The sequence below is a fragment of the Tursiops truncatus genome, chromosome 1 (assembly GCF_011762595.2).
Source record: "Tursiops truncatus isolate mTurTru1 chromosome 1, mTurTru1.mat.Y, whole genome shotgun sequence".
Classification (NCBI taxonomy): Eukaryota; Metazoa; Chordata; class Mammalia; order Artiodactyla; family Delphinidae; genus Tursiops; species Tursiops truncatus.
The window spans coordinates 40706723-40720235 of NC_047034.1; the positions used below are offsets into that span (position 1 = coordinate 40706723).

The 13513-nt window shown below is 51.0% G+C and overlaps 1 protein-coding gene across 1 annotated transcript; it reads right to left on the reverse strand.

Annotated features, from left to right (window-relative positions):
• Positions 1-598: 598 nt before the first annotated feature.
• BATF3 (basic leucine zipper ATF-like transcription factor 3) lies at positions 599-13228 on the reverse strand. The gene is made up of 3 exons (XM_033853124.2): positions 13066-13228; positions 9612-9716; positions 599-1097 (listed from the first exon to the last, which is right to left on the reverse strand). Exons 1-3 carry the CDS (start codon positions 13141-13143, stop codon positions 912-914), a joined length of 369 nt encoding a protein of 122 aa, XP_033709015.1. The 5' UTR covers positions 13144-13228; the 3' UTR covers positions 599-911.
• Positions 13229-13513: the final 285 nt, after the last annotated feature.

Below are 13513 nucleotides of genomic sequence, written 5' to 3' on the forward strand. Positions count from 1 at the left end.
AGAGAATTGGGAGGGGATGGGATGCGTTCTCCCATTTTGCTTTTCTTGCTGGGACCACTTTCAACTTGGCCTGGTTCTGATTTTCCTGAAAGAATAGAGTTGGATGGGACCTTTAAAAGGAAATAGCTCCCCTCTCCTCATCTACCCAGATATTTGCTTGTTTACATAGGGGACAGATCTCCTCCATTCGAGTGTGATTCAGACTTCCATAAAGTACATTTGTCCCCTAATCCTATGACTACCAATGGAATGGGAGGTGACCCGGGAATATACAGAGCACATGGGAAAACCAGCCTGGAGTAGGAAAGCTTCCAGGACGGTCCAGCCTGGGTGGGAAAGCTGACCAGGATGGAGGGTCACGCAGCGCATAAGACAAGCACGAGTCATGCCCAGCACACCCCTGCATGACCCAGCTGGGGTGGCAGGGGAGTCCCACCCCAAAGGTGCCTCCTCATCTAGCATGGATGTGACCATGGGGGAGATGACCAGGAGGAGAAGCAAGACCCAGGAGCTGCAAAACCACCTGAGGAGACAGGAGATGACCTCTTCAGGAAGAGGAAAGGTATTGTGTCTCTAAATTCTAAGAACTTGGCGAAAGAAGAGAAGATAACACCTTTATTATCCATGTGCTAGAGGAAATGATTCTGCACAAAAACGGAACCTACTAGCTGCCAGAGTGGATGCGCAGTGATTCCTGAAGATGGCCTCCCTGCCTGGATCCGCTAAAGGCTCTGAGTCAGGGGCCTGTGACAGCATCATGCTGAGCCTGGGCTGCTGGGGACACGGCCCGGAGCTCCTAAGAGCTGACCCGGCCACAGGTCCCCCGGTACATGGATGCAGAGGGAAGCCTCTTCCCAGGTGTGAGAAAGACCAACGCTCCTTGCTGGGCAGAGGAGGACCGTCTCTGGGCTTCACCGGGGCAGGCAGCCAGCCACGGGGTCCAGCCGCGGCACCGGCACAAAGTTCACGGGGCAGAGCAGCAGCGGGCATATCTTCTCGTGCTCTTTCAGCACCTCGCTCAGGTGCTTCAGCTCCTCCGTCAGCTTCCCGATCTCTCTCCGCAGCACTGTGTTTTCTTGCTCCAGGCACTCATACTCCTGGGAAGACAGAAATCAGTCTTCAGCATCGGTTCTGAAACCACGTGCCCTTCCTCTGTCCTCCGGGCAGATCTAACCCCGGGCACGATGCTCACCTCCTTCCCTGAAATCTTTCTCATTAGCCGCCTCCACCACTCAGATTTGTTTGTTCATTTGCTTCACGTCTCTCCCCTCCCACCAGGATTAGGGCCGGGCTTTGTCTTCTGAATCATCTTTATTATCTTATTTATAATTGACATAAAATAAAATGCACCTAATTTTAGGTGTATAATTTGATGAGTTTTGACAAATGTAAACACCTGTGTTGATCAAGACAGAGAACATTTCCATCACTCTGAGAAGTTCCCTGATCTCCCTCTGCAGTCAGTGACCCTCTCCCCACAGCCGCTGATCTGCTTTCTGGTGGTTTCTGCTGGGTTCACTGTTACAGCCCCAGCACCTGGAACAGTGCCGGGAACATAACACATGTTTGTCGAATGCTGAGTAAATGAATGAAAACACCCCTTGCCTTGGCTTTGCTCCAACGCTCACCTGTTAAGCTTCCACTATATCAGAGTTTACAGAGGCTTAGAACTGCGGGAGATCAGAGAGCCCTTAGCCCAAACCACACAGTGCAGAAACCTTCCCTATGTAATTCTAGCTCCGACACCCAACTTGTGCTGGACACTCTCTCCTTCAAAAGACAGTTCCTGCTATTTCTGAGCTGCTCTATTAGAAAGCTCCTCTTTGTACTATCCAAAGTCATTCTCTCCTTTAAACCCACCCACTGGGCTTGGTTCCACCTATGGAACCACATAGAGTACATGCAATACTTTTTCAACATCACAGTTCTTGAAATGTTAGGAGACGTCCCCATACCACTTCCCCTTAGGTATTCTCTGAGCCCAACTGCTTCAGGTCCTCTGAGTTTCTTGGGTTTCAGGACTTCTGGTTCCAACGCCCTTTGGGAGGCCATTCCCAACACACGTTCCAATTTGCCAGGAGCTCTGAGAAAATGTTCCCAAAACACAATGCACGATTCTGGGGATGGTCCCGCCATTCAGAGGGCAAATGCGTGAGGTAGTCTGCTCTGGGTGGGACCCAAGTGCGCAGCCACCTAGCTCTGGGGATTCTCTCTGAGAATGCAGAGCAGTGCAAGCTTCGTCTGCATCGGCCGCTTCTCTGTTCGTACTTGAACTACAACTGATACTTTGGCTTAAGGGTGGGCCTTACATCCTCTTCTACTGAATGTCGCCCTGTTTGCTTGGTCATCTGCCAGCCTAGCAAAATCTTTTTGAATATCGATTGTGTCAGCTCCTGGGTTAGTGATACCACACAGCTCTAAGCTGTCCGCTAACTCGATGAAGTAGGTCTTCCTTTTCTTCACCCAACTCATTAATAAGTCCTACAATACTCGGCCACTTACAGAGCCCTATGGCATATCAAGAGAGACCTTCTTAAGGCTGACGATCTTATTTGCATCTTGTTGAAATGTTGTTTTCAATCATTTCTAGGTTGATTCATATGGTTAGGCTTTGTTGAACCATGCATGCCATGCATTTCCTGAGCTGGGAGCCCAACCTTATTATCTTACCAGTAACTTTTAAGAAATAGTACTAAAAAAGTCTGATCTTCTTACAGGCCATGAAGATACATGCAAATTCTCAGCTCTGCCTCTTTACTAAAGCTGTTATCCTCAACTGGGCTGCCTTCCTGCTTGTGTGTGGAAGGTCAAGCCCAACACCTCCAGGAAGGCTTCCCAGATCATAGCACCTAATGGAACCACATCTCTCATTACGTGTTCTATTCAGTCTTGCATCATAGTCAATCTTACTTATATTAAATAAGGTTTCTCCCCAAAGATCAGAAATGTATAGCAACTAGGGGCCTCTGCTACCTTCTCCTGTACCCCTGCCCGACAGGCCCCAGTGCCAACATCTACGAGCTCAGTGACTCCACAACCCTCGCCCTTGGTCTCCTTCTCCTGCCCCCTTCCTTCCCTCCCTCCCACTCTAGGCACTTTCCTCCCTCTCAGAACAAGGGCCTCAGAGAGGTTGCACATAGAGGCCATCAGAGCTATCTCTCTGCCTCCTGTCTTTCCCAGGCAGGCTCTCAGGGTGACCCGGAATACTCTCCATGGCAGCGGGCCTCGCCCACCCTGCCACAGGCTGAGCTGGGCCACTTTGGCCCCCTAGTACCCTGGCTGCATTACGCCTTCAGCTCTCCTCCAGGCCTACCACCCCCAATGCCCCAGGCTCTCCTCTGGCCTCTGACAGCTCTAGTCCGGGAGTCAGAATGCAGTCTCTCAATGCAGCAAGAGGCCCTCTGTGGGCAGGAAGGGTCTGGCTGGGAGGAGGGGATGGGGACCTAGGCATCGTGGGGAGCGCTGCCTGTAGCAAAGGGCTGACAGAGGCCACAGCTCTGGGTAGTTCGTACATGCGCGCATGCGCGCACACACACACACACACACACACACACACACACACACTCTCTCTCTCTCTCTCTCTCTCTCTCTCTCTCTCTCTCTCTCTCTCTCCCTCTCTCTCTCTCTCCACCCTGCAACTGGAAATTCTCTTCACCTCCAAGTAAAATGAAGAATACATTTGAATGGTTCCGATGAGCTAAGATTTTTTTTTTTTTTTTTTTGCGGTACGCGGGCCTCTCACTGTTGTGGCCTTTCCGTTGCGGAGCACTGGCTCCAGACGTGCAGGCCCAGTGGCCATGGCTCACGGGCCCAGCCGCTCCGCGGCACGTGGGATCCTCCCGGACCGGGGCACGAACCCGTGTCCCCTGCATCGGCAGGCGGACTCCCAACCACTGCGCCACCAGGGAAGCCCAGCGATGAGCTAACATTTTAACTAGATTCCAAAGAACAGAATTCTTCCTGTAGCAGAATATTCCACATGCCTTTGTATAGTTACTGAATGCTGTGGCAAGATGCTTCTGAGCTTCTGAGCTCTCCCTCTGGAAGCCACAGGGGCCATGCTGCCGAAGTCCACGGCTCTCCCCGAGCCCCAGCTCAGAAAGGCCACAGAGCTGCCTGTCGCGGGCCTCCAGCAGGCCCCTCGGCTGCCTTCTCCACAGGGACTTTCTCTTCTGGGATTTAAGTTTTACTCATAAATCTGCGGAGGGGCTTTTACTGAGCTGAGGGAATAAAAAGAGAAGAAGTCAAAATCTTCTTCAAGCGAGACCAGTTCCACAAAAATAGAAGAGGGAGCTGAGAGGGGAGAAACAGGAGGTGAGAACACTGAGTGGGTACAAAGGGGAATAGTAAGACCCACTTCAACCTGAGGAGAGATTACCTGGACTTAACATATGTGAAAAAGAAGCCAAGAACATTAGATCCTTTGTTATTTCCAAAGAGATGATCAGTTTAGCTCAAATATCACTGACTTTCCAATCTCCTATCTCAGGAGGATTTGAGGTCACTGTGCTGCCTTCTCTGGGTATGTGCAGGACACAGTCACAAAGCAGAGACCAGAAATGGGAGGTGTTGAAATCTCTGCAAATCCCACTTCTGCCTCAGAAATTAAGCTGTCTAGGGCAATAATTCTCAACTGGGCCAATTCTGACAGTCCCTGGGGAACATCTGGAGCGGCTGGCGACAGTTTGGGTTGTCACAGCTGGGAAGGGGGCACTACTGCCCCCACCCCAACGAGGAAATAGCTGACCCCAAAGGCCAATAGTGCTGCGGCTGAGAAACCCTGGTCTGAGCTTCTAAAGAGAGGCTGATTGAGGAATGAGGTGCCGTCTGGGGGGGGATTCAGGGTCTAGGATGCCTCTGAGGCAAAGACTGGTAAAGAAGCTCATGTGGGTACCAGGGACCAGAGGTGATAACTAAGTTGGGAAGGAAATGAGGGGAAGGAAAAGGCCATCAGGAGGACACAGACCCCATTTCACAAGCGAGACAACTGAAACTCAGAGGTACGGTGGCTTTTCTGAGGTCATGCAGACTTGGGGCCTAATCCCTGACTTCAAGGTCAACTGCAGCTCTCAGGCAATGACAGCAATTCTGCTTTCGCTTGGCAGCGTCTGGGCCCAAATTTCCCCCCATGGTGGTTACCAGCAGTAAAGGGCTACGTGAGCTCAGGATTTTACCATAAGTCTATTCCCAAGCCTTAAGCTCATATACTTCCCAGCAGAAAAACTGTGTCACCAGCAAGGGCTGTACAAATTAGTGTCATCATCAGTTTCTAAACCCAGTGAGGACTGACATGAAGGATTCTCTTAGAGTATGCAATATCTGAAAACACCAGGGCAACACGTACCACAACCATGTTGCCCAAGAAAGTTGTCAGTTTGTGACATTTGGGGCTCCTGAGGATGGCATCGCTGCCTTCCTTTTCTGACTCAAAGTTCTTTCTTAGTCTTACACCTTTGGGTGCCTGGCTTGAACCAGTGTGACCCACTTCTGAGACACTTTCAACTGGGCTTAGAGACCTGGACTGTTTTCTTGGGTTCCCATTTGTGAATCTGCACCCCGGCCATGTGCCTAATATTCAGAGATGAATACGGGTCAAAGTCTCCATGAGAAGGGTAAGTGCCTTGAAGGGAAAACTCGAAAAGCCACAGTGAACAGCGAGGTGCACAGATACACACTAGGAACTGCTTCTCATCACTGTGGGGCGACTTTTGGCAGCCACCACCCTGAGGGGGAAACTCAGACATCTCTGAAGAGTGACCCCAGTCTCTCTCTGGCTTGGCCTGCTCAGCTTCTCCTCCCGCCCTGCCCTCCAAGGGGGTTCTGCCCTGATGGATAGTCCCCGGGCTTTGGGGATGGAGAGCTGGGGGAGGAAGAAGGCAGCTGAGAGACTTGTAACAGCTGGGACTGGAGGAGGATTTTCTGGATGTTGGAGGTGAGAGAGGCTCAAGAACTGAGTGAGCAGGAGAGGAAGTGGGAATTTTAAACATGTCTTGCTCTAAATATTCCCCTTCATGGTGTTCAGGAAAGGCAAATAAAGAGCTTGAGTTACTTGGAGATATTTAGCAATGCTAGCCCACAGTATAGGATAGAGGAATTTATGGGATAAGGGCTTTACTCAAAGCCCTTTTTTTTTTTTAACATCTTTATTGGAGTATAATTGCTTTACAATGGTGTGTTAGTTTCTGCTGTATAACAAAGTGAATCAGCTATATGTATACATATATCCCCACATCTCTTCCCTCTTGTGTCTCCCTCCCACTCTCTCTATCCCACCCCTCTAGGCGGTCACAAAGCACCGAGCTGATCTCCCTGCGCTGTGCAGCTGCTTCCCACTAGCTGTCTATTTTACATTTACTCAAAGCCCTCATGATGGGCTCAGCTCCCCAGGGAGTAGTGGGCAGTCGTGGCTACCAGGTGGCAGTTTTCTGTGCCCTTCGGTGTCTCCCCATGAGCTGGCCTCATTCCAAGTCTGAGGAGAAGGTTTCCATGCACTGTGTCTGGCTCTTACTTTTCCCAACCTAGATGTGTCCTGGGAGCCCCAGGGAGCCTGAGGGGCTTTCAGCTGTGACCCAAAGCAGGGTGCTAAGTCCTCTGCCGGCAGCTCACTGGAGCACAGTAACATTATTCATCACCACATTTCTTAACCAGACATCCCACTCTCAATATGTAGATGTTTCTCAAAATTTAAAAACTAGTCACCAAAGTGACTACTGACACCAGCGACCAATGACACTTGTGTGTAGCTAGTGACGGTAAAGGGTGGACTTCTGCTTTGGGGCCTGTGTATGGATGGAAGCACTGTCCTGGCCTCCTTGATACTATGTTTCCCAACAAAACTGGCGTTGCTGAGGTGATCTGCCAGTGGTGCATGACCCTAATCCATTCTTGTAGCTCCACAGAGAAAGAGGAGAAGGGCGTGTTCTTCTGTGGAGGGACTGGGTTTCAGATCAGTCGGCCCCCTTCTGGAAAGGGCAACTGGCACAGTTATGTTTATGGACAGCAGAACAAGCTAAGAATCCTATGAAGGGCCCTCCACCCACCATTCTAAGAGGGATTAGGCAGGAGTAAATGTGGCAAATCACCCCTAAATTTCCCGGAAATCTAGTTCATTTCATTATCACATCCAACAATGACAGAAATTGAGAGAGACCCATCTTTTTGTGACACTGTAGTAAAGTATTTATGTTTGTGGTAGGCAGAATAATGCCAACCCCCACGATGTTTACATCCAATCTCTGGAACCTGTGAATATGTTACGTTACATGGCCAAAGGGACTTTGCAGATGTGACTAAGTTGAATATCTTAAAAGAGGGAGATTATCCCAGATTATGCAGGCGAGCCCAGTGTAATCATGAGAGTGTTAGGGAAAGAGGAAGCAGAGAAGGAGATGTAACAACAGAAACGGTGTCAGAGTGAGGCAGGGTGAGAAAGACTCAACTGGCCAGTGCTGGCTTTGAAAATGGAAGGGGACCAACAAGCCAAGGAATACAGAAGCCTCTAGAAACTCGAAAAGGCAAGAAACGGATTCCTCCGCAGAGCCTCCAGAAGGAATGCAGCCCTGTTGACACCTTGATTTTAGCCCAGTGAGACCCATTTCATATGCCTGGCCTCCAAAACTGTGAGATAAAATAGATCTGTGTTGTTTTAAGTCACCAACTTTGTCACGATTTGTTACAGCAGCCACAGGAAACGAATACACTTTCCTTGAGACTCATGCCTCCCAAGGACAGGAATGAGATCTCAATCCTCTCCTTGTGACCCAGTGGCAATGCCTTGCCTGCAGTGGTTCTTGATCAATATTTGTTGAACGAATCTACTCGACCTTGCTCCATGAAAGATCTTGTCCAAGTCATTCAGTCACCTCCACACACATAATCACTTGGGAGTTAAAACCAGGTGTTCTCTAGTGTGTTTTGATGTTGATGCATCTGGCTGCAACTAGAAGTTCCTCGAGAGGAAGGGTCCTGCTAGCACATGTGTTCTGAATATAGGGCCTTGCACTGACCAAGCCACAAGTCCCTTCTGGGGGTTATTCGGTAGCATGAAGCTAGAACCAGGCTTGCTTCAGGAGCAAGGGGGAGGGAAGAAAGGAGGCAAAGGGCACCCCAATTCCTCTGTGGAAATTTTACAGAACTAATCCCGGCTGGGACAGACCTTCCCTGACCCTGGTCTGAAGATCCTAGTCTCTTTCTACAGCCCAGACTTCCTACTTTCAAGAAAGAACGTAATATTTATAATCTATGGCCCTCTGGGAATTTATATCAGTGGGTCACCTCTCCCTGGAGCCTGTGCATTCTAAATCTGTTCTCTGCTCAGTGTGAAGCGGTTTTTAGAGACTGTCATTTCCCCCTCATAACACCTCAGAGTCTCCTGTGCTATCAATGTCCCTCAGACTGGCCTTGCTGAGACAATCTATGGCCAGAAAGTGTGGCAGGAGAGAGCTGAACTAAAACCCTTAATACTCACACCAACCCTGTGCAAAGACAAGAGCATGGGAATGCCATCCATTCCTTGGACAGATCCTGGGATGCCTTCGACGTCGGTTCCCATGTCCTGACTGTGAGATTACGTGGGATTATGCACAGGGATAGAGGAAAATGGAAGAGTTTAGAATAAAGCTCAGGTTCCTGATTTGGGTGATAAGATAGATGGTTAGTTAGCTCCATTAACTACAATTTGATGACAGTGAGAAGAGAAAGTCTCAGGGTGAACAGACACGCTATCGTGGTCATGCTGCAGCTGAGGAGCTGTGGCGACCCATTTGGAGGTATCTAAGCAGACGCTGGTCATGTGGGGTTAGAGCCAGAGGTCTTGGAGTAATCAATGCCTACCTGAGAGTAAGTGATGTTGGGAGCTGACGTTGGCAGAACAGATTAATAGATTAAGTCTTCCAGGGTGAGAAGAAAAAAGGGCAGAGTCTGAAAGCCTAGTCAGCACCAACTTTTAAGAAAACAGACAGAGGTAGAAAAGTGAACAAAGAAACTAAGAAAAAAGTGGTGAAGAGGGTCAGGAGAAATAGGAAACTGGTCTTTTAGAAGCTAAAGACCTTGAAAGAAGCTTTCAAGAAGGCGAGGATCAATGGTGTCAGAGGAGCCAGCAAGGCGAAGGATGAGGGGACTAGAAAGAGGTCCCTGGACCGGGCAGTGCCAGGGCACTAGTGGCCTCAGCGGAGCAGCTTCTGTAGGAAGTGTGCATGTGCGTGTGTGCGTGTATGTGTGTTGGGGGAGCAGAAACGATACCACAGAGGACTGGGGAATAAACAGGAACTGAGGACATGGAGACAGCATGTCTCTTTTTAATAAGCAGGGGAATAAAAGAGGGAAAGAAAAGAAATGGGGCGCTAGCTTGAAAGGGAATCAGGATCAAAAGGTGGGTTCTTCATTTTGTAATAAAGGAAACGTGAGTGTGAGATGCAACCAGTGAGGGAGAAATGAAGACACCAGTGAGTGAAGACTCAGAACACTGGGCTGGAAGGACACAGCAGAACTAGACATGCATGTGGCCGAACTGGTGAGGACCAGGGTGTGACCTTAGGTCCACCACAGTGCAAGGGTGGAGGATGACTCCTTGCCGTGGCCCTTGCATGGCTCTGCCCTAACCACACTCTCACCTCATGGAGTTTGTCAGCCTTCTGGGTCTGCTTCTTCCGGCTTCTCTGAGCAGCAACTCGGTTTTTTTCCCTCCTTCGGACCTTCCTGTCATCATCCTCAGGGCTCTGGGGGGGAAGGTTTGGTCAGGTGTGATGCTGAGGCCCCTCGCCTCACCTTCCCTGCCCTTTCTCTTCACCCAGCATTGCTTATGGAGCGTCACCATTTTCTTTGCAGCCACAGCAGTGCTTGCTGCTACATCAGTGGGGTAACAGTGGCCCCACGTCGAGGAGCACTCACCATGCGCTATGACTGTGCTAGCTGTTAACCCCTGTCGCCACCCTGAGAAATGTGTGGTGGGACTGCCATCTAAAAGATGAGGAATAAGAAACTCAGAGATGCTGAGGAACTTGCTCCAGGTATCACAGCTAGTAGCGGGGAGAACGGGAAGTGGAACTCAGGTCTGCTGGACTCCAAACCAACGTTCTCAAACCTCTCCCCTGCAGGGCCTGTGCCTGGAAGAGGTGTGGTGTTGGTGCTCATCTGAGGACGGGAAAGGCAGAAGGCGGCTGCTATCTGGGACTTGCTGTGGGCCGGGGCTTCTGCCACCACACACAAACAGGTACTTTTTTTTTTTTTTTTTAATTTAGAAGATATCATTTAAAATTTTTAGTTGGTAAAACATCTACATAGTTTAAAAATTAGAAAGAATAAAACATTGAAAAGCAGACCCCTAGTTAACCACTTTGGTTTCTTGTAGATAGGAAGCATCATTTCTAAAACATATTTCTAAAATGTTTGCAAACAGGTCCTTTTGAGACTGTGTACAAATCACCATTACGCTGATAACTAACTGCAACCACGGAACTCTCCCAACATACCACGTGACCCTGAACGCCACAACAAGAGGTTCCTTTGAACAATGTCTGACTGACGTTTTGTTTCACACACAGGTCAGGGCGAATGAGAAAGCAAATTTATGATGTGTCTTGAAAGCTCTTGGCTGTATATGAGATTTAACCAAACTTGGTCAAATCCTTCAAGAGTTATCCTGAGGGCTTCCCTGGTGGCGCAGTGGTTGAGAGTCCGCCTGCCGATGCAGGGGACACGGGTTCGTGCCCCGGTCCGGGAAGATCCCACGTGCCGCGGAGCGGCTGGGCCGGTGAGCCATGGCCGCTGAGCCTGCGCGTCCGGAGCCTGTGCTCCGCAACGGGAGAGGCCACAACAGTGAGAGGCCCGCATACCGCAAAAAAAAAAAAAAAAAAGAGTTATCCTGAAACAGGCAGGCAGAAAAATCCACCTACCATGGTAAAAACACTTTATCCAGTTATAGAAAACATGGAGAGGTGGGGCAGTATTTGCTTTCCAGAACCCTATGAGGAGACACCCGGGAAATACTACCTTTAAAGAGTTTAAAGGCCAAGAGATTAGTGGGATACAAACACAGGAAAGCTACTCAATTATTACTATTAATGGAAAGCAAATATTGATAACATAAAATAATGGATGTTTTCAGTTATCATTTTATCTGGTCTGATATTCCAAATAAGAAAAGACCCATATCACCTCCCCAAGTTACAGCAGGTAAAGAATTTTCAGCATATGCAAGAATATAAAGCTATGAAAGGACAAGAAGAAAGAACATAACAAATAGAAGTGGACTGGAGGCAGTGCTTAAGGGAACAGGCATAGAACGTTAAAATGTAGTCCCTTAGAGGCAAAGAAGTCTTGGTAGATATAACCGGAACACAACAGCGAGTGCAGCAGACAGAACTTTTAGCTTTAGAAATACACAGTTCCTGGTTTTGTCTCTTACTATTAATATGGTGTCGGGCAAATGATTTAAACTCTCTGATTTTTCCATTTTCTCATTTGTTGTGTGATTCATTCATTCCTTCAGCAAGTATTAACTGAGTACCTGCCATGTGCCAGGCACTGTCCTGGGCACTAGAGACACATGCCCTGAACAAGTGGTCAGTAATCTCTGCAATGATCATCCTAACAGCCCAATGCTTGGGGCTGCATAGGATAAAATGAGATTTTATCCCAAAGCTACCAGCGCATGGTATGCCCTCAATAATCTCTGTTAAGGCTGCTGCTAGTTTTTATTGAGTCCCCCATAGTGCCTGTCACCAAATCATGCCTCTCTGTTCATCATCAGAAATTCATAGGGCACATGAAGCAGTCTGCATTCCGCCCTGTAGGAGCAGACACTCCAACTGGATTTATCACCTATCATATTGTCATACCTGACAACCAGCAGAAACATTTAATCAAGATGGAAAGAGGGGGGCTTCCCTGGTGGCGCAGTGGTTGGGGGTCCGCCTGCCGATGCAGGGGACAGGGGTTCGTGCCCCGGTCCGGGAAGATCCCACATGCCGCGGAGCGGCTGGGCCCGTGAGCCATGGCCGCTGAGCCTGCGTGTCTGGAGCCTGTGCTCCGCAACGGGAGAGGCCACAACAGTGGGAAGCCCGCGTACCCCAAAAAAAAAAAAAAAAAAAAAAAAAGATGGAAAGAGGGGAGCAAACTGTTGAGATATTCATGTATTATTAACCACATCTCAATTAGTTCTCATAAATATCATGAGAAGTTGATATTGTCATATTGATTTTACACGTGGGGAAATTGAGGTTCAGAGAGGTTGAGCAAATTGCCCAAGGCTACTCAGCCTGTGTGTGGCAAAGTCCAGGCCTAAACTCAGATGTGTGGCTCTCTAGCGTCACCCGATGACATCCTGTGCCAGGCACCGAATTGAGAAGGGCATAACCATGAAAAGACTCAGTCCTAAAGCAGCAGAGCGGGAAGTTCTCATACTGCAGTCCCTGCGGGCAACTTTGTGTCAGTTTCCCCAGTACGCGGTTGTAAACGTGGTGGTGGACAGCGCACAGGACCGAGCGCCAGCCAAGAGCTTTCCACCACTTCTGAGGGTGGAGTCCGCCTACTTCTGGCCCCTACCTCGCACCGCTAGGCCATTCGGGAGGCAGCCGGTAGATGTTGGGAGTGCCTGGGCACGAGTTTCCCCTTGTAGCGGAATTTCCCCTCTCCACACCTTGGCCCCCGCTCGGAGCGGCGGGGAAGGACCACGCGCTCCAGCGGTGGGGTGGCAGCCGGCGGCGGCGCATGGATGGCGACGCCCAAGGCAGCGGGGACCCCACGTGCGGGGGAGCGTGGACAGTGCCCAGCCCTACCAGGCGACGGCGCCCTCTGGCCTCTCCCCCTCCCAGGCTCAGGAGCCCAGTCACCATCCCGGACGCCCCGGGCACCGTGCGTGCGCGGGGACGGCAGGGCAGAGGCGCACGCCAGGGTCCCTGGCCCGCCCCCGCGGCCCCCACACCGCTCGCGTCTAGCTCCCGCAGGGCCCTCCACCCTTGCACTCAGTGGTCGCCACACTGGAGCCCCGGCACCCACCTCCTCGCGCCCCCAGGCACGCCCACCCCCGCATCGCCCGCGGTCCTCCCCGAGCCTCTAGTTCACTACCTGCGGCTGCGCCTGGTTCCCCGGAGCCGCGAAGCTCCTCTGCAGGACGCTGCCGGCGGCCGGGAGCCCTTGCGACATGCCGCGCGCTTCTCCGGCCCGGCCCGCCCCGCCGCGCAGCCTAGCAGAGGAGCGGCCGCCCGGCCCGGCGCGCCCTGCACGCGGGGAGCTGCCTACCGGCTCTCTCCAGCCACCGGCATCCCCGCGCCCCAGCACCTGCCGGCCGCCGCCTCTGCCGCGCCCCTTCGGGCTTCCCGCTTTCCCGGCTCCAGCGCCCTCTGCGCAACGCCCGGGTTTCCCCACCCCCCAGTCCAAGCCCGCCGTCCTTCCCGTCCTCAAGTCCGCCCCGCCCCCTCCTCCCACCCCCGCCTCGTTTCCTCCTCTCCCCGCCCTCTCGCCGCACCTCGGGGTCCCAAATACCACCCCTGTGGCAGCTTTCCGCTGGGGCCTC